General features: G+C 38.6%; 1 protein-coding gene across 3 annotated transcripts in view; it reads left to right on the forward strand.

The window, feature by feature from the left end:
• Egflam (EGF like, fibronectin type III and laminin G domains) overlaps window positions 1-22,019 on the forward strand; it is a 167,922-nt gene that overhangs the window by 49,961 nt on the left and 95,942 nt on the right. For 2 of the 3 annotated variants that reach the window (XM_004848597.4, XM_021261483.2), the window contains exons 2-4: window positions 10,078-10,187; window positions 11,467-11,550; window positions 14,316-14,342. In XM_004848597.4, the coding sequence (XP_004848654.3) occupies window positions 10,078-10,187; window positions 11,467-11,550; window positions 14,316-14,342 (221 nt within the window). The remainder of the gene's footprint in view (window positions 1-10,077; window positions 10,188-11,466; window positions 11,551-14,315; window positions 14,343-22,019) is intronic. The other variant, XM_021261482.2, reaches the window with a different exon arrangement.

The following is a 22,019-nucleotide window of genomic DNA, read 5'->3' on the forward strand; positions in this document are numbered from 1 at the left end:
TATGTGGCCCTTCCCCCAACTCTTTGGGAGGAAAGTAGATTCTGCTTCTTCTGCCAGGGCATTTTTCTCATCTCCACTTTGCCTCCTCATTCCTGCTAATCTGTTGGGCAGAGCCAGTTGCATCCTTGGGGTGTACCATCAAAGTATCTCATACTTCCTGACCATAATGCTCTTCACACCCACTTGTAACATTCTGATGACTTGTTTGCAGCTCCACATCTCTCTTCATCATTAATGTGGCTTCACCGATGGACCCAGTGCCTGGTAAATGTAGAGAGCTTAATTCATGGTTGTTAAATATGTGAAAGGACAAAAACCAAGTGAAAATGCTAATAAAATAGGAATTGAATCTATGTCCCAGCAGGGTTTGATCTAAGTATTCTAGAAAATATGAAAATGAAAGGGATAGCCTATTGGAATTCATGCTTTTATGAATGTCATGAGTACTGTAGATTGACTTGTCCAACATTCACTTTACCCATTATAATGGTTTATGTCTCAGTCTACCCCCAAAGCCTCTTGCACTCATAGGTGGGGCTTTGGGGAGATGATTGGATCATGGAGGTATGATACTCATCATAGTATTATTCCATTGATGAATTTATAGCTAAATGTGATATCAGGAGGAGGTGGGTCACAAAGGGCATGGGTGGAAGGATATCTCTCCCTCCCTTCTCCTTTGATTGGTCTCTCCTTCCTGCCATGCCATTAGGAAGCCTCCTCTACCATGTCCCTCTGCCATGACACCTTGCCTTGGAGCCATTTGACTATGAATTGAAACTTCTAGAAACTGCAAGCCAAAATAAACCTTTTCTGGGTTGTGTGGTATCGGGAATTGTGTTTCAGCAATGCAAAAGTAACTAAGGCTCCTATTTTGTAGGTGTCATTATGACAATGCAAAGACAGAAAAAATAAAAACTGTATTTCTCAGACTCCCTTATAGCCAATATTTTGTTTGTAAATTAAGTCCAACCAATCTGTACTTTTGGGAGATATGGAGAGCAGGAGTAAGCTAGAGTTCATGTTCCAGCTGCTATTCCTCCAGCCAAGAGAAGCCATCAGAGCATGAAATATAACATTCCAGGGTCCATCTTGGGTGTCTAAAGGTAGCCGTGGCTGCTGTAATGGCAGTGGGGAGGGTGAAATTTCCTGGTTCTGAATCACTCCTATGGAGCATTCTCACTCTCTCTCTCTCTCAATTTGAACCAAAAGAGATTCCTGAGTTCCATTCCTGTAGCCTTTCAACCCACTTTCATTATTACCATATTTTGCTTAAAATACCTAGTATTTTCTACTTTCTGTGTTGAACTATTGTAGACACACAGAGACAGGGTGAATTGTCCCTTTCTTATTCATCCAGTTAGCCTGCTTCAGTCAGTTGCAACTTTTCCCAAAGCAAAGGAAGTAGATGTCATTCCTAAGGTTATGGGTATGGCTGTGCTTACTGGTTCTGTGAGGGATTTGTAAGTTATTTCCATTATCTTTCCTTCCACTTTTCAGGTACTTTTGAGCTTGTGTTAGCCTATTCTTCACGCAGCAATAAACCTGGTCCGTAGTGGGTAATTGCATAGGTGGGCTCAGTCATAAAACCATATGAAGAAAACACAGGCCAAAGTTTCAGATCCTTAACATATAAAGAGTCCTTATGAATCAGTGAGAAAAATTAACAACCCGATGAAAAAAGCACGAAGCAGATGAATAGAGGAAGAAAAGTAGCTGAAATTATAGGGAACAGGGAAAGGGGACATTACTAGAACCTCTGCAGTAAGTCCTAGTGTCCTGCGAGCCATGGCAGCACAAGGTGAATTACAGGAAAGGTAGAAAAATGAGACTGAGAAGAAGCTGAGCTTTGGATCTGATCAGTACTTCTCTGGGCGGCAAAGACGACATCCTCCAGTTTACTGCACCTTTTATTCAGACATCGGGAGAAACAAATGTAACAAATGACTTGCAGAGAGTTCTGTACATCCTGAGTAAACAAGATGTAACAATCCAAGAACAATGAGGAACTGAGTAGATGTTTGTTCCTCTCAGGATGTTTTCAGTTCCCAGGATGTTTCTTGTCCTGGAGAATCACAGCATCACTGGATCACTGAGGTCTCAGTTGTGACTGGAGGCCAAAATGGAATTATGTCTCAGAATTCCATAGCTGGCTTGTACACAGGAGAACTAGGCTAACCAAATGATTTTTCCCTAAAATTATGTAGCATTGCTCCTGACATGAAATGATATAAAAATATTCAACTTCTCTATCAAATTTGAAAGTTTGCCTTAATTTTCTTAGAGCAATTTTAGATTTATAGCAAAATTGAGAGGAAGGCAGAGACTTTTTGCCTAACCCCCTACCTCTACACAAGCATACACACATAGACTCCCCTTTTATGAACGTCCCCCACCAGAGTGGCACATTTGTTATAATTGCACAACCTATATTCAGCAATAAAGTTGGCAGTGTCCATTAGTTATATTCCATTAATTAGATTTCATGCTTAATGTTGTGCACTCTGGGTATAGATAAATGTGTGATAACTAATAGCCATAGTAGTAGTACATAGAATAGTTTTACTGTCCTAAAAATCCTGAGCTTCACCTATTTAACCCTCCCACCCTTCAATCCCTAATCTATGGAAATCACTGATCTTTTGAAGTCCCCATGGTTTTGCCTTTTCTAGAATGTCATATAGTTGGAATAATATATTATGTAGCTTTAGCAGATTGATTATTTTACTTAGTGATATGCATATAAATTTCCTCCATGTCTTTTTTTTTCACTAGTACTACACACATTTTTAGAATAAGATCTAAAATTGCCATTGTAAGTTGAATATTTGCAAAGGATGTAATTCCTGGAATATTTCAAGGATTGACCTATTAAAATACAGCTATTTTAATAACTCATTGTCTTTTCATAGCTTAATATCTCATTTCTTTTTAGTGCTCAGTAATATCTCATTGCCTGGATGTACTGAAGTTTATTCATCCATTCACCTATCTAAGGATATCTTGCTTACTTCCAGATTTTGGTAATTATGACTAAAACTGCTCTAAATGTCCATGTGAAAGGTTTTGTGTGAAGATCAGGCTTATAACTCCTATAAGTAACAAGCAGTGCAAATCCTGGGTAATAGAAGAGTATTATTAATATTATAAGAAACCACCCAGTTGTCTTCTGAAGTGGCCCTACCATTTTGCATTCCCACTAGCAACTGATGAGCGTTCCTAATGCTCCCCTTGTCTGTCAGCATCTTGTGATGTCAGTGCTCTGACTTTTGGCCATTCCAGTAAGTATGTAGTGATGGCTCATTGTTAATTTTAGTTTGCATTTCCCTGATGACATATTGTAGAGAATCTTCTCCTATGCTTATTTGCCATCTGGAGATCTTCTTTGATGAAATGTCTATAAGGTCTTTGTCCTACTTTTTAATTGGATTGTTTTCTTATTGTTGGTTTGCAGAATTGCTGTAATCATAGTTTTTTAAGTTGCTGTAACAAAATATCATAAACTGGATGGCTTATGAACAACAGAAATTTATTTCTCACAGTTCTGGAGACTGGGAAGACCAAGATGAAGGAACATTCAGTGTCTGGTGAAGGCTGCTTCTTGGTATTCTTGCTGTGTCCTCAATAGAGCAGCAGGGAAGGGAGAGAAGTCTGAGGTCTCTTTAATAAAACTGTCAATCCTGCTCATGGGGCCTCTACCTCACAACCTAATCACCCCAAAGGCCCTATCTCCAAATGCCACCACATTGAGAATTAGATTCAACATATCAATTTTGGACAGACATGAACATTAAGTCTATAGGATTTGTATAGTTGTATATTTAGCCCTTTATCAGGTGTGTTCTTTTGCAAATATTCTCTTCCAGGCTGTGGGTTATCTTTTTATACTCTTTTTCTCCCCATTAAGTTTATTGATACATTTTAGGTGTAAAATACAGTTACATTCATCATTGGCATCTTGCACCATTACATGAGTATCTTGGTTCTTATTTTTTTCCCCTTCCCCTGCCCTCCTTTCACCCCCTCCACCCTTCCCTATTTGCAAAGACTTTGTTTCCATTTTTTTCCTTTCCTCATATTTTTTCTTTTTCCTTCTTCCCTTTCCCCTAAGCCTCCCACTTCCCCTGCTCCTTTAGACCTTTTCTTTCTATTATACAATATCAATTATACATTTTAAAATTACAATATCAAGATCTAGAAGACATTACAACAGATTTTACAGAATTTCAAAAGATATAGAAAGCATATTACAAAAATCTTCTTTGAAATAAATTTGATGACTTCTAAGAAGTAACTCAGAAAACAAATTAATGAAACTAACTCTGGAGGAAATATAAAATTTGAATAGCACCTATTAAATAAAGTATATACTAGCTTGAAAACCTACCTATATGACAACAAAAGGCTCATATAAATTTTAACTGATAAATTATATCAAACATTTAAAGCAGAAAAAAGAAGGAACACTTCTCCCCTCATTTTAGGAAATCAACATTGTGCTAATCCTAAAACTGGATAAAGATAATAGAAGAAAAAAGTATGAACATAGATAGAAATTTGTTTAATAAAACAAACTATTAGAAGTCAGATCTGGCAATATGTAGAAAGTGGTTTTAATATAGGGATGGCAGTGTTGGTTCAGCATTGGAAGATCCACCCCCTAAAAGTCATCATTTTAACAGAGGAATGGAGAAAGCCATATGATCCTGCCACTAGTTGCAGAAAAAGTATTGGACTAAATTCTACAGCTGTTCATGGTAAAAGCTATCAGAAGCCTAGAAGTAGAACAGAACCTTCTCAACAGATCAAAGACATGTACTCCATACTTCCTGCGTAAACGCTTTATATGAATGGAGAAGATACAATGCTTTCTCCCTAAAGTGGGAAACAAGGGCAGATATGCCTACTCTTCATCTGTCCATTAAACTTTGAAACATAGGCATAAACCAAAATAGTCTGGCAATAAAAATAAACAAATGGCATACGATTGGCAAGGTAGAAGCAAAATCTTTATATGTAGATGAAATGACCACCTACAGAGAAAATGCTAAGAAATCTCTAGGAGCCCCTAGAACTTGTATTTGAATTTAGCAGGATTAGAAAGCACAAGGTACATATAAAAATTCAGGTCTATGTATACTTGCTATAAATGAAGAATTGGATATTGAAATTTAAAAGTTATGTAGGAGTACAAAGGACGTAGAAAAAGAAAAAGAAAAAGAAAAAAAGACAGTGTTGGAAGACATTCAGTACCTAATTTTAAGACTTCCCTCTAAAGCTACATTAATCAAGGCAGTGTTGGTGTAAAGAAAGACATATAGATCATTGGAATAAAACAGAATCTAGAAATAGAACCACACATATATGGTCCACTGATTTTTGAAAGATTATTTAACATTAACATTTTATAGAACATAAATTCAATTCAAGAGCAGAGGAAAAGATAGTGTTTTCAGCAAATGTCACTAGAACACCTGGTATCTGTATATAAAAAATTAACCTCAACCCTTTATTTCCATACATAAAGATAACTTGAAAGGATCTATGAACCTAAATATGAAAGACTAAAACTACAAAACTTTAAGAAGAAATTAAAAGGGAAAATGTTTATGAATTTAGGGTAGGCAAGAATTTCCTAGGATATAAAAAACATGATGTATAAAGGAAACAAATTGATAAATGAGATTCCATCAAAATTTACAACTTTAAATGACATCGTTAAGTAAATGGAAAGTAGTCCTTAAACAGACCATATTTATAATGCATATAACCTATGACCAGAATATATATAGAACTTTTACAGCTCATTAATAGACAACCCAATTAAAAAGTAGACACAAGAAGATGATAAATAGCCAGTACAGCACAAGGAAGGGTGTCCAACACTAGAATCAGAAAAATACTAATCAGTACAATAACAAGATTGAATTATACACTCATTAGGGAGATGAAGTTAAAAGTTTTAAAAGAACAAATGTCAGCTTAGGTGTGAACCAGTTAGAACTTTCTAATACTGCTAATGTGAATGTAAAATGATAAAACCATTTTGGAAAACAATATAGAAATTTCTTGTATTGTTGTTAAGAACCAGCAGTCCTGTTCTTAAGTTTTTACTTGAGAGAAATAAAAACACATGTTCACAGTAGATTTGTACATATAAGTTGAGTATCTGTTATCTGAAATTCTTGGGACCAGAGTGTTTCAGATTTTCATTTGAAATCCACTTGATCTGCAAAGAGGATAGCTACTCCTGCTTTTTTGGGGGGGGAGGGGGGGAGGTACCTGTCACTTGGAGTATTGTTTTCCACCCTTTAACTTTCAGACTATGAGTTTCTTTTTGAATTAAATATGTTTCTTGTATGCAGCATATTTTTGGATCTTGCTTCTTGAACCATTCTGCCAGTCTGTTTCTTTTGACTGGTGAATTGAGGCCATTAACATTGATGGTTATAACTCATACATATTAACTTATCATTGTCATGACTTTTTCTTTTTGTTGGATTCTCCCCCTTTACATTTAATTTCTTATCGAGCCTGACTGATTCATTCTGCTGGGCTTCCTGGGGTTGTGATCCTCGTTGTCTTTTCCTAGGATATTGTCTAAAATTTGTTAGAGTACTAGTTTGGTATTCATGAAGTTCCTAAGGTACTCTTTGTCATGGAAGTATCTTATTTCTCCATCAATTTTGAAAGAGAGTTTTGCAGGGTACATCAATCTGGGTTGGAGGCTGTTTTCTTTTAGGGCTTGCAGTACATCACCCCAAGCTCATCTTGCCTTGAGGGTTTGCATTGAGAAGTCTGCTGTGATTCTGATGGGCTTTCGTTTGTATGTGATTTGTTCCTTTTCTCTAACTTCTCATAGAATTTTGTTCTTCTGTTGGGTTTCTGGAATCTTAACAAGTATATGCCTATGTGTAGATTTTTTTTGATCAAGGCTATCTGGAGTCCTGTATGCCTCACTTGTCTGTATGTCAAGTTCTTTTCCCCTGCTTGGGAAGTTTTCTGCCATCACTTCTGTGAACAGTTTTTTGATGTCATCTGCACTCTCTCTTATTTCTTCATTGACTCCAATCAGTCTTATGTTATTCTTCTTTGCATCATCTAGCAGCTGCTGGATTGATTTCTCGGGGTCCCTTACAATTTTAAAGTAGTTTTTCTTTTCCTTGTCAGTAATTGCAATCTTATCTTCTATATGTGAAATTCTATCCTCACATTGGCTCATTCTGCTGCAAAGACTTTCAATGGAGTTTTTCATCTGTAAATCTATTTGCATCTGTTTTATGGATTCCATTTGTTTCCTATGTTGGGATTCCATCATGTTCCTGAGCTCCTGTCTAGATTAATTAATCATGTCTTGTACTATGAGCACAATCTCTGCTGTTATCTGAGAAATTATTTCTGATTTCATTTTTTCTAGATCCTCTTTTGTTGCCAGTTCAGGGTTGAGTATCAGAGTGTTCCATCTTGTTTCCCTTTGGGCTTGCTGTAGGTGATCTGGAAGTCTGGTTTTGAGACTTGTTTACGTGTCTTCTCATTTTGGTGGGGTGGGGGGTTGCTGCTGGCACCGATGTGGCTCAACTCCTGTGTGCCGGCGGGGGTGGTGCGGCAGCCTGGAAGCCTCCTCTTGTACGCTGGGAGTGGCTCACCTCCTGTGTGCTGGCAGGGGTCTCTTTTTATACTCTTGACAATGTCTTTTGTAGAGCCAAGCATTTTAAATGATGGTGTTCAGACCTGACAAGGCTGTGTTGCTTATACTGAGCATTTTCATATATTACCATAGCTTAAAAATTGCTTAATTTTTGAGATGTAATTAGGGTTATATGTATTAAAAGTCTTCAAAATACACATTCTCCTAAATTGATGCTTCTTAATGCAGGAGGAGGGCAATTTTACCCTCCAGGGGATATTTGCCATGTTGGGATATCCTTAGTTTCACCACTGGGTTGGGGAGGCTGCTGTTACTAGTAGGTAGAGGCCAGGGTTGCTACTAAATGTCCTATAAGGCAAACGGCAGCTATCACTATAAACTGTCTGGCTCAAAATATCAGTGGTACCAAGACTGAGAAAATGTCAGAGGTACAGGCATTCTGCTTTAATTTACCCAAATTTAACAAAACAGATTTAAAAATTTATTCATTTAATATTTGGGGGAGAACAATATCAGTAGCTACAACAATTGCAATGTATATACCCCGTATCTGTGATTTTTCATAAATAACTAATTTTTGCACATTTGCAACAAAAGGCACATACACAGATAGTCTTTGGGTGATTATTTCTAATTGCACAGTTTGGGAAGCAACCTAAATGTCCACCAGTGGGGTAGTGCTTAATGTACATGTATGCTCTGCATGGTACAGTGTTTGGCCATTTGACCTCCTCCTGTTCTCTTTCTGTGATCTCATCTTCCTTTGAGATGGCCTTCTTTTCTAGAGATAGCTGGTATAAGAATAATTCTCAGGATCCTCATGCTGTCATTTGCTAGTTTGGAAACTGGAAAGAACTCTGATCCTTTCTGTCCTGCCCCTTGGTTGAACCAGGAGGAAGTTTGTGGTCTAAATTTGGCCAGTCAGATGAAATTTTGAATCTTGATCAAAAGCAGAGCCAAAGAGATCATTGAAGATTAAGTCATTGAGTAGTAAGAGATACAAGTGTCTATGGGACAGAAGGAAGCTGCTACCTGGCCTTATAATTCTTGCTAAGTGACAGAACTGAGCCTCTATTACTTACTGTACCAGAAAAGCTTTGGATTAAGTTATTAAAATGATTAGTGAGACAGTTAATTATTTAATTCAGGAAAGAATAAATAAGAAATATCTGAGACATCTGGAGACTTTCCCAAAAACATATGCTGTATAAAGTTAATACAATATAATACTTGGGGTTAATTGAGCAATTTCCTGAGCTTTTATAAATCATTAGAATGAATTCAAGTAGTGGAAACATTTCAATGGAAAAAAATTAGTGAATTGTCCCTGCAGCAATAAACTGGCCTCAGTCCAATAAATAGATACATTATATCTCTGTAAATTGCAAAGTATCATAATTGATACGCTGGAGAATTATATGCAGGAATTAAAAAGAAAGCACATCAAAACATATGAGGAAGTAGAACATCAATTGCAGAACATTTATTCATTAGTGAACTTACTATTTACTAGTCTCTGTATGCTGAACAGGACAAATCTGGTTCTTGCCCTCATAGAACTCTATTTAAAATAGTAAAATATTGGATAAATTGTTTAACAGTGAATATTAGTATAGGGCATGCATTATATGCATTCACTGCCATTAAAATAATGATTTTAATGATAGTAAATTAAGTAAAATTAGGTAAAATAATGAGCATATATGTATATAAACATAGTAAGAGTACAATAAGAGAATAAATGAAAATTGATATATATAAATACATACACAGAATGAAATAATGCTTTCTTAATTGCATATGACCCAAAGGAGATATACTAAAATACTGACAGGACTCACCTCTGAATGATAGAATTTCATATTTTTTATTTTCTAAATTTTGGCGATTTGCATGTTTTATAATTATAAAATTTGTTATTTATAATTATACAATTGTTTAAGATAAATTGAGAGTAAAACATTTGAACATTTTAAATCTCATTTTATACTTAAACATATTTTCAAAATGTTCCATGATAAGAATATACTAGCTATATAAGCAGATGTGTACATATCATACATAAAACACATGAGTAAATAAAAACTCATCTTCCTTTACTCCAGACTCCTAGTCAAGTCAGAAGAATCAAGGGTATGCTGCCATGAATCTAACTTTGCTGATACCTGACTTTTAGATGTTACAGAATGGACCAAGAGAAATTTGGGGGCTGATATCTCTACCAATGCCAGGATGGGAAGAGATAGCAAATTTCTGGTTGGGTCAGCTGAGACACGTGATGTGTATCAGAGAGATGACTGCATTTCTGGCCTATGGAAGAATCTTTGAGGATCTCTCCATCTATAAGCACCTGGTCTTAAATCATGTGTAAATGTATTAATAATAGGATGTGTGGAGCTTCTAATACAATCTCTTTTGTTTGGGGGCAGGCAAGTTGGTGCCTCCACTTGACATAAAGCTGGGCGCATTGAACTGTACAGCTTTCAGCATCAAGTGGAAAATGCCACGGTCTCCTGGAAGCCCAATAATGGGCTACACGGTGAGTACATGGGCGTGGTGTGCAGGGGTGACTACATCCTTCCTGTCCCAGTACCTTCGATATCATATTTAATATCCCTTATCCAAAATGCTTGGGATCAGAAATGCTTTCAATTTTGAAATATTTACAAATACATAATGAGATATCTTGAGGATGGAAATGACCCAGTATAAACACAATATTTTTTTGTTTCGTATATGCCTTATATGCCTAACCTGAGGGAATTTTATACAATATTGTTAGCACTCCTGTGTTTTGACTGTGACCCATCGCATGAAGTCCTGTGTGAAATTTTCTACTTTTGGTGTTGAGACTCAAAAAGTTTCAGATTTTAAAGCATTTCAGACTTTGAAATTTTGAATTATGTTTGGTCAACCTGTCTGTGAGCTCCTTATATCAGTCCTTCCATATGAACAGCTACCCCATTCTCCTTTGGTAAAACTATAAGAAGTGTTTTCGGGCATTTGTAAGAGCTCTGAACACGCCACCTGCATTCATTAATTAGGATCTTTTCTGTACAGCAGTGGGAAAATATAAAGCAAATAGAAGATACAGCTTCTACTTTCTAGTTGCCCATAGCCAAATTTAGAGAATAATACAGAAACATGGAAAATCATAGGATGTCACTATGGAATGTTGTCAATAAGTAATAAATAATATAAGATTTGAATTAAAGGAGTGGATAGGTAAAGTGGAGGAAAGAACAGAGAAGCATTCTTACCATCACAGCCTGCAAATTGGGCAGATTTTAGTGCACCAAAGTTTTCTTTGGACAGTAATTTTAGAAACAAGTCAGATTTTAGAAGTTAGTACATGTCTGATAAATATTTGGCTCTCTGAAATCTTGGGAGAATGGGGAGACTTGGCCACACTGAGCCCACATTTCTAGGAGCACCCTGCCTTTTGTAGCTGAACTCCCGTATGAGATGGGAACAAAGCCCTTCATAACACACAAGTTCCACCACTCCCTACTATCTGCACTTCACCAAGAGACAGCAGCCCTTGGTTCTGGACTCATGTCATATCACACGTGGGGAACCATGAGAGGAAGTGAGTCCGCACTCTTCATCCGCCTTCACAGATACGGGTCTTCCCCTAGGCCTCTGTAGGCTTCGGGGCTTGTGATCCCACCAGGTATATCGGATGTTCATTCCCTCCCAACTAGTGTGTGGGGTGGGATGGTCCAGTTCAGAAACACCACCTTTGTGGGTGTAACTTGAACCTTTGATTTAGAGACGTATTGGCTCTGTTCTCACCAGACTTTCTGTGTCTTTTCAAGGTCTTTTACTCTGAGGTCGGTGCAGATAAGTCCCTGTGGGAGCAGTCACACAGTGTGCCACTCAGCTGGGACACCCCAAGCACTGTGAGTATCTCCATGCTGGCAGCCCCCTCCAAAGCACCTGGACCTTTAGCATTTCAGGGAAACTCAGATGGATCTCTAAATTGGTGAAGGTGCTTCCTTCTGCATAATAATAACATTTACGAAGTCCTTTAGAATTTCTAGACATCTTGCATGTACACAGCCTCTGTGACCTGCCTTTTCTCTCTCGGGAAAGGTAGACATGTGATGAAAGGGTCCTGGCATAAATGCTTCTATTCCAGGCGTAATCTCATTTTGCCAGATGAGGAAAGAGCCACCATGTGACTATTATTTTCCTCTTAAAGTTTAATTCTGATTTTTTTTTGAAATCCCAATAAAGCTTTATAAATAAATATGACACATTTGTATCTTCCCAACTACCTGGAGACACAATGCAGAAGAAAAAGATGTAATTTGAAATATATATTCAAACAATCCAAGTTATTTATTTTCCTTTTCAAGCTCAGTACCAATTGTCAGCTTCTCCTCTCTTTTCTGTTTTCTGTCAAGGCCTCTCTGGGTCAATGTTTTTTGCCTTCAGTACTTTCTGGCTTCTTTTCTTTTACTCTCCCCTTCCCTGCTCTGCTGGTATAGCTCCAGGCTAGAGCTTTTCCGCTGGCCCATAACACTTATCGAACTGGTGGTAGCAGTAGTGATGTGCCTGTAGGTGCAGTGCAGTCTGAAAACTATTTGTCATCTTTTAGAAGTGGCTCTTACTTTTTTAAGTGTGTCACCTGCCAAGACTATCCCTCATGCTTTACGTTTGTTTTGCCATTTATTCTTCACAACCGTCTTATGACCTCATTCTGTTGACAGGGATGCTGAGACTCAGGGAGGTGAAGTAACTTATCCAAATCATATATTAGTAAGAGACAGATCTGACGGTAACCCCAGGGCTGACACTTTTGAACCCTTACCCTACCTAGTTTTACCAAAGCTCTCGTGACCTGAAAACAGTCGATGCACATTTGCACCCTGCTTGTATGGCATGCTTTTAATCTTAAACTAGATATTTCTCTTGCACAAGCTTGCTAGTTTCAGAAACCCTCAGTCCCAGCCCTGTGGTTTACTCAAGCCTAAGAGGGGAAAATTGGGTTGACCTCAACTGGAAAAACATGGATTTGAGGTTCCCTGTCCCCTTGACAGTCTTGGAACTTTGCACAAGTCCACTGGACCCACCAAGGGCCAGCATCATCCCTAGCAGTGTCCCCAAGGGGCTCACAGCTCTTCCTGGAGCACAATCCAGGTATGGAGGACACAGTGCTGGTGGCTTGAAATCTGGACAGTGCTTTTGAAACAGGGAGCCTGCCCTTCACATAGGACCTGGGCCAAAAGTTGGTGTATCTGTAAAGGTTACCACAGGACAGACCGAAAGCAGAGGGCCAGAAAGGAGACCAGTGCACTGGGCTTCTGTGCTCACTTCTTCCTCTTGCAGGTTGGAACTTCACCCAGTCACTGGACTTATCTAAGCTTCAGCTTTCTCCCTTGTCAGGAATATTATAATTAGACTGCTATGAGAACCAAATAAAATCATGCAGGTAAAGCCTTTCATAAAATTTAAAAGCCATGTAGATGATAGTTATCGTTTCTGATTACTTTTATGTTAAATATATTCTGTTAATTACATCCAAGCATTAGAGTATGTTATCAAATTCTAGCATTTGATCATCGTGCTGATTTCAGCAGACTGCCATAGCAGCTTCCTTATGTCCAGCACTAGATAACACACAGCCCCTGTTTTGGGGCAACATTCAGTCTCATTGGAAAAAACCACATATACACTGATAGAATTGTTAGAGAACATTGCAAGACCAGATGTCATTAACATGCCATCTGATAGATAAACAGGTTTGGAAGAGGTAGAGATGAGTATGGGAACAAGTAAATGGTCAAGAGGTAAAACTTGGGGCTAGAAATTGAGGCAGAAAACTTTCTAGAAAGTCATACTCAAAGGAGGGGCATCCCAATGGGAGGGAATGGTTTGAACCCACGAATGAACATGCATCTGTGTTCACATGCCTGTGTTCACATGTATGTTTGGGCAAAGGTGGGAAGGGTTACAGAATATACTGGACAGAGAAAGAAAAGATAACATAAATTCAGTGAGACAGGAAGCTAGAAAGGAAAGGTTGGCATTACAGAATGGCTCTGGGCTCAGACTGTGTTTTTAGATTCCTTCATTACAACAAACCAGCTGGATAACCTTTCTGAATATCAAATTCTCATCAACAAAATAGGGATATTAATACTATCTATGCCACAGGTAGTGTACCTGTGCTTCCCAAACCCTGTGCCAGGGTGCCTCAGGGCTCTGCAGCAGTCTGACAGAGGCATCATGGAATACTTACAACTTCCAAGAAGAAACAGCAACATTTGTGTAAACTACTAATAACAAGTTATTTGGATATAACTACTTAATAAATAGAACTCAGGCATTTCTTTTGGACTAGAGATGCTATAAAAAAGGTTTCTGAGGACATAAGTATGCCATGAACAAAGTTTGGGAGACTTAATCTCTAGCATATCATCTCTATCGTATAGATGTTGAGTATTCAGAGTCAGTGGTTGTAGAACCTTCAGTGTAACATCTGGCCTGAAATAAGAACTGAGTAATGATTGATAAAATGCATATTATAAAAATATGTTTGCTGCTATTGACTTTCAGGCTAGAGGAAGGGCAGGTACTCTGTGGATTCATTTTAGTCCTGCAAATTTGCTTTTATTATTCATGTCTCTTTCGTTTTGTTTGTTTGTTTTCCCCTCTCCAGGGACCATCTGGCCATCAGGCAATTTTTGTAAGTATGTTTTAGAAGAGTTTACTCCTTATCCCTGCCCAGGATTTGGTGGGCGGGGTCTCTTTTCATAAAAATGTTAATTTTCCTGTATTTCTCTTGGCTCAGTGATAATTGCTTAGTTCTAGTGTAAGGAGACCCTACCAAGTGTGCCAGGTTGAGTTTTAGTCATTTAGAAAGAAGATGCTCTTCTCCTTTTGTATGCTGTTTCATCTCATGTGGTGGAGTGAGGTTAAGAGAAACATCGTTAAAGGCAAAGCAATTTAAGTTCTGTTCCAAGACTAGGTGGAACTCATTGAAAAAGAGGGGAAATATTTAAACCAGTGAGCACCTCCTGGGGTTAATCCCCCTCCTTTTAATCTCTCCTTTCCTTGTTTCCTTTAACAATTCCAGATTGTTTTATCAGCTCGACAGGCCCCATCATCTAAAAATGGTTGATTTGATTTCCCAGACTAAATGCCGGACAAGGTGTTGGGTTCAAAAATGGTTAGTCTGATTAAAATAATAAATTGGCCAAAATAACAGAGCTGGTAATGTGGAATTCCAATGCATTCTTTGCTAATCTGCTTTCTGGATGCTTCTAATTTGCTTAGCATTTTACCTTATCTTTTTTCTTACAAGAATGTCCTACAGGTTTCTTCCTGGAAAACAAAATAGTAAAATAAAGCAAGGCAATTTGAAAATTATTTTAGAGTTAGAAATAGGAAAGGATGCTTAGACTGGTGGTTTCCACACTGTTCGATCATTTATACCATCAGTTAAAACATATTTGAATTCCTAGCAATATATGTATATTTATGTATTTATAAATTATACATATACTGTTATGCTAATATATTACATATATTATAAAATCCCACAGAATTTTAAAGGAGGAGATAAAACAGACGTAGAATGTTCTTCCATTTTCTTCTGGCATCTCAGTAGATTGTCTTGCCTGGAGAGGGAGAGGAGGCACCATCACCCTGTTTTGGAACCTGCTGGTCTGGTTGACCAGAACAGAGATTTGGTTTGGGTCTTATCCAAGGTTAGAGAGAAAAAACCTTCCCAGAAATCAAAAGACTTGCATCTTGTCCTACTCTTGTCACCAGAGTAAGGGTGAGCTTCTCTGAATCTCTCTTTCACTATGAAATGACGGGGTAGACTAACAATAATTCCTAAATGGGGATACTTTGGTCTCTTAGGAGGCTAGAAATAGATGTCATTTTAGTGGAAAAGCATCCAAGATGCTAACTTTCCTGTAATACTCAGGACAAATCCACCCAAATACACTTTTTCCAGCCCCTAAATCTATCCTGTTCCTGCTGCAAAGCCTTGTAAGATGCCTTCTGACTACCCAGCCTTCTGACTACAAGTCCTTCTCCTGTGTGCTGCACAGCCATTAGAGGAAGGATACTTGAAAGATGTTACTTTCATATTTTTCTAGTGCCTTCCATCAAATATTCCTAGGTATCCTCAATAGTCTCTAAGGCAAAGGAAGATCCACCTGACTTGAAGAGTCAACAGCGAAGTTCAATCCAAGTTTAGTGACTACCAAAGACATTTATTTAAGAAGAATGGAAGGATTTTGGTATTGAACCATTGGCCCAGAGAGGCTAAGTGGTACCCTCAAGGACACAACAAATTTGGCAGTAGGACCTGGGTCTCCTAGCTTCTAGTTCAGCAATCTGCTTACTTCATGCCTATTCACAGCTGTGTTCATCTGGACTAGTGAATAGGACAACCTCTAGCTTCATTTCCAAGACAAAATGATCTAGATTCCTAGGAGAAGAAAAAAGTAGCATGTAAGGAAACAGGTGAGATCCAAAATCAGGATCAAAGAAATAAGTTTGGAGTCATTCAATGTAATTTCATAAAGGTGAAAGGTATTTATATAGTAAACAATAGTCCCATCTTTGGGGGGATTCTCTTTTTGTTACCCAGGGTGTTTTTTTGGATTGGGTCATGTATTACCTAGAATATAAGGCTAATAGTCCAGAAAGTCAAAATAGCAGTGATTCTAACAAGATGTGCATGGTTTTCCTCAATGACTCTCTGGATAAAACCAGGGTGGAGCTCTTCTTGTGGCTTCTTGTGTCAGAGACCCCAGCTCCTTCTATCCAACTCTTTGTGCCCTCATCCAGGTGGTCTAGAATGGTTCACTGTCACATCCATATCCTAGCCAATAGATGAAAAGGCCAATGAGCCCCTTCTTTTAAAGGGATAACTAAAAAATTGAACTTAGCATTTTCACTTTTGTCCTGTTGCACAGAATCTAGTCACATGACCATACTCAGGAGGAAAGGAGGCTGGAAGTTTTTGAGTGGTCATAACCCAAGTGAAATATGGGAATTCTACTATGAGCAAGGAACAAAAGGGTACTAGAAGATGACAGTCACCCAGGTCAGACTGTGAATGGAGCGAGTGGTACTGGTCTAGAAGTGAAAAAGGCAATTGAGGATTAGGTGTGCTATATCCAGGAGCCCAGTGATTGGAACAGGCAAGTTGTGGTATGTTTTATGAGGGACACTAGACCCACACTTTCCCCTAAAGGCAGCTATATAAACTCTCTGGATCTAGCTGCATCATCTGTAAGATGGGGTCATCGGACTGACCCCTTAGGGTTTTTGTGAGGTTTAAAAGAGGCGATGGTGTGCCAAGATTTTATAAATTCCAAAATGCAACATAAATGCAGTCTGTTCTAATTATACTGATAGTGAAAGGAAAATTTGTTGTTATGGCCATTGTTATGGCCATGAGTGAGGAAGGAAAGAGGCCTAGGGAACAGCTCATTGATTCAAAGTCCCTGGAGGTTTTCTTGGGCTTTGTGAAAGGACTTGCCTTGCTTTACTCTACTGTACATGTAGATTCACTAGTGGTGTTGGGAAGACAAAGGAGGCAACTTTTGGTGTTGTATTTCAGAAACGGCTACACAAACACATAGCAGGGTTTTGTTTTGTTTTGCTTGTTTAGTTGTCTTTGTTTTTTCAGCAAAACACCCAACTTGGAAAAACAAAAGTGGGAGCAGGAGCTAGGAGCTAGGAAAGGCTGTTCATATTCTCTGGCTTCTGCTCCAAGAAGGCAACTTTTCTTACTCTATTTCTAACTATCTTGTGCAGAAATAAAGTACAAGAGAGAAAACATTCTGTTTTGTTTTCAGACTCCCACAAGGGAGCAAAACAAGATGTGTTTCTTTATTTGGAGAAGAACATGTTTGGCATCATTTCTAGTTTGATGCAGAGCTGAAGTGGTAGTTAGAAGCTAAAGATTTGTGGAATTGTGTGATGTGTTACTGAAAATCCCAAAGGTTTTCACAAGTCATAATATTTTGAGGGACTTCATTTGGGAGGGGAGATGTTAGGGAAAAAATGATAGCTAAATCACTGAGTCCAGTTCCTTTTCTCATGGCCCCAACTACTCAGTCCTCTTAACCCCTCACACTCATTCCAACTGTTGGAGCAAAGATGAAGGAAAAGAGAGACTGGAAACAAATGGCTGCCAGGAGGGTCACCCTCCACCTCTCACCCTGGCCAAGGATAGTGCTAATCTTCCATAACAAGCAGTTTAAATATTTTTAATCTATATAGAAAAATTCTGTAAGTATATTTTTTCTTGGTTTTCAGTGGTACCATTTGCATTTCTGATCCATCAACTTCTATGTTCTGATACATTTAACTTCCATAGGTAAAGTACCAATAATCCAATCTTCTTTATTCATCAATACTATGTTTTATTGATTTAAATATCACTTAATATTTTCCATACAGGTATTATCCAGTTAGAACTCAGGTCTTAGAGTCAAACTGAGCAAGTTTTAATTTTCTATTTTGACACTTACTAAATAGATGTCATTGAACAAATTATGAAATTTTCAGGGCTTTAGTTTTCACCTCTCTAAATGAAGGTGAGAAAGATACCACTTCACAAGAATGAAGGAATTAAATAAGGCTGTGTGTACAAGATACCTTTTTCCTAAGACAGAGAAAACACCTTCACATATGGTAATTAAAGATAGTAAATTTAGTATTGGTGCATAGCTAATATCTACAATAATCGATGAAATCACAGCACCATCCCCACACTGCATACAGCATGGTGACTTCTCAGGCGAAAAGGATCCTAAAGCAAAAGCCTGTGAGGGCACTGAGTTTATTTGAAAGTGTGTTTCTGCTCCATGGGCTGAGCCTGGAGTGGCAGTCGGGAGAGTGTGAGAAGAGCTTCTTAGGTATACCTGAGCCCTCAGATTCTGGACCATTCAACTTGGGAGTTAGTGGTTGGAGTTACCGATGCTGGGATCTGAGACAGAGGTATTGTTTTTGTTTGTCTTGTAACAATATCATAAATTTATTTGGTTTATGGTTCTTAAGGCTGGGAAATCCAAAGGCATGGTACTGATATCTGCACAGCATATAGTGCCTGTGGAAGGTGGAAAAGCAAGAGAGCAAGAGGGGGTCAAACTTGCTCTTATAACTAGCTTACTCTCAATAATTAGCCCACTCTCATGCTAACTAACTCACTTTTAAAATAATGACATTAATCTACTCAGGAGGACTCTGCCCTCATGCCCTCACCTCCTCTTGTTAAGGTTCGTCTCCCAACACTGTTTTGTTGGGAATTAAGGTTCCAGCATGTGTACTTTGGGGGACACCTTCAAAACATAGCAGATGTGATGCTGTTGATTAAGATGGAGGAGTCAGTAGTTAAAACTGGTTTCTTGATGAGGTAATCTGTTTATATGGGTCATCTTGGCTCTTGATTTCTTTCTTTCATTTCACTTCAGTACATTTATTCACTCATCAAAAAGCATTGCATAAGTATTTGCTATATGTCTGATAATACTATGTAAGCTTTGGGATGCCAGAAGAATAAGAACTTGCTTCGTGTCCTCATGTGGATGGGGAGAAGGTGACAAACAGGCAATTACAATATAAGGTGAGTAGTGCTAAGATTGAAGTCCACCAAGGACACCAAGAAAGCATAGAGGAGGGGCACCTAACCAGACTGGGGGCTGGGTTTAGAGAAATGAGGTAATGTCTCAACTGAACTGAGTCATGAAGGATGAGCAGGGTGAGCCAGGCAAGAGTAGGGAGAAGGGCATTGCATGTGGAGGAAGCAGCAGGTTCAAAGGCCCAGAGGCAAGGAATTGAATGGCATAAATATGAGCCCTGCCAACTTCTTAAGTATGACTGTTATGTAGAATGCAAGGAGGGGAGATGACAGGGGATGAAGCTAGAAGGATAAACAGGGGAACACAAATGGACTAGGCTAAGGGGGTGGTAAAGTGGAAAGAGATATGCTCAGATTTGAGTGTTAGGAATATAACTTTACCATAGCAACATGGAATCTGAATTGGAGGTACAAGCAGATTTTGTGGGAGAGGAAGGCAGAGCCCATTGTCTTAATTACAAGGACCTGTAAGGATGAAATGACATAAATTTAAGTGATTTTTTAAAATGGCATCAGCTTCATTGGTAACTGATTGGGTGATGGTTAGGGATCAGAGAGGAACACATAGAGGACAATATAAAGAATTTCAGGCTTGGGTAATTACAGAGAATGCAATGGGTTAAGCCCTATTTCGATAGTGTGACAAAGAATGATTAGTTGAGCTTTGGTTGTGTTGAACTCGAGTGGCATGGTAGCCATTGGGTAGAGTTATTCAAGAGGCAGTCACAAATGCACACCTAGATCAAGAAGCAGGCCAGAGCTAGAGGTGCCGATTTCGGAGGCATGACCATGAAGGTGGTGCCAGCAGGTAAGGGTATAGAAGTGTTTGTCTACAAAAGAGCCAACAGAGGGAAAGAGATTGTAATGGATAAGCTCCTGGGAAAGACCAACAGAAAAAGGGGAATGGATAGAGGATATTGAAAAGCAGCAACAAGAGAAGTAGGAGACCAAGAAGGATCAGAGCCATTGTTTCCAAGGAATCCAAGAGATTTCAGAAGCAACAACAAAATTGAAAGTTGCGAAGGGTCATAGAGACTGAAATAGATGCATTGGATTTACTACACTATTGTTATGGGAACTTTGGTAAGAATATTGCAGTAGGTTTTCAGAGGAGAGAGGCCAAATTGTAAGTTGAAAGGTAACTAGGAGGTGAGGAAGTGGACACAACTTCAAGAAGGTGACCTTTGAAGAGGGGACCAAGTAGTCATGTGAGGTAGGGGAATGACTTTTTTAGGGATGGGAGAGATATGAGCACAGTAAATACAGGAAAATCAGGTAGCTATGGGAGAAGTTGAAGATACATGACAAAGAGAGGAGTGAGAACACACAGGGACCAGGCATGGGAGGTGAGACATGCCCTAGACCTGTGATACAAAACTTGGATGTAGAATCACTGGAAAGTGTTAAGCAGACTCCTGGAAACTGCTCCCAGAGATTCTGATTTAAGTGGTCCGGAGTGGGGCCCAAACATTAGTATTGACTGATTAATTTAGATGTCCAAGTGATTCTAAAATGCAGTCAAGGTTTAAGGACTACTGCATTAAACTTTATTAATTATTTGTTGAATGCTTTCAAAACATACTTTGAATCTCCCACTCTTTAACAACAATGAATGTTTAGTCATTTGCAGAGGTCATTGTGAAGAAATACATGATTTCTCTTCTCAAGTGACTTACATTCTCATAAGAGAAACAGTAAAAATCCACAGTGCAGATTGAATGTCCCTTCTCTGAAATATTTGAGACCAAAATGTTTCAGATTTCATTCTTTATTTTGTTGTTGGATTTGGGAATATTTGCATGTAGACATACTGAGATATCTTGATGATGGGACCCAAGTCTAAATACAAAATTTATTTTATGTTTCGTGTATACACCTTATACATATAGATTGGATGTAATGTTGTGCAATAGTTTTAGTGCACTTGTGATTTGACTGTGGCCTGTCACAGTCAAATTTTGCGTTCATAGTGTCATGTCAGTGTTCAAGAAGTTTTGAATTTTGGTGTCAGGAAAGTTATATATTATATTATATTATATTATATTATATTATATTATATTATATTATATTTTGGGTGGAATTACTGGATCAGTATGGTCAGGGAAAGTGTCAGGAAGCAGGCTTTGGGGAGTGGATGGGGAACCTTGGTAAGGAGGAGGAGGAGCATCCCCACACACCCACATATCCAAGACAGCAGTCATTACAACCTATTGCTTGAACACATCCTCCATACCAGCTACTATGCACATTACCCTAAACCATATGATCTCACGAGATAGTTGTATGTCATGCCCATTTTATGCAGCAAGAAGCTGAGGCTCAGGGATTTAATATCAAGGCCAAAGCTGGTACTAAGTGGTAAAATCAGGATTCAAGTCCAGGATTTGTTGACTCCCAGCTGGTGTCTTCTCTAGGACAGTGTGCTGCTTCTTCTCACTGATGAAGCCAGGCTCCTACCTACTATTTAACACATCACCTTTAAATTTTTTTGTTTTCTCCTTTGCATAGTACTGTGGCTCAAACCCAGGGCCCCACACATGCTAGGCAAGCACTTTACCACTGAGCAACATCCCCAGCCCAACACACTACCTTTGCTGAAGCTGAAGGTGTCCTCTTCACTGAGGCTTTTAGGTCAGGGATTTTGTACAGGGGACTTCACACATCCATCCACAGTTAACTGTAGTGGTACTCAGTAGGTGGTCACTGGGCCAGCATCACCTGGGCTGGGAACTTACTATAAATGCAAATTATCAA

Source organism: Heterocephalus glaber, unplaced genomic scaffold (genome assembly GCF_053883595.1).
Source record: "Heterocephalus glaber isolate CG9 unplaced genomic scaffold, H.glaber_assembly_v1.0 deba00001538, whole genome shotgun sequence".
NCBI lineage: Eukaryota > Metazoa > Chordata > Mammalia > Rodentia > Bathyergidae > Heterocephalus > Heterocephalus glaber.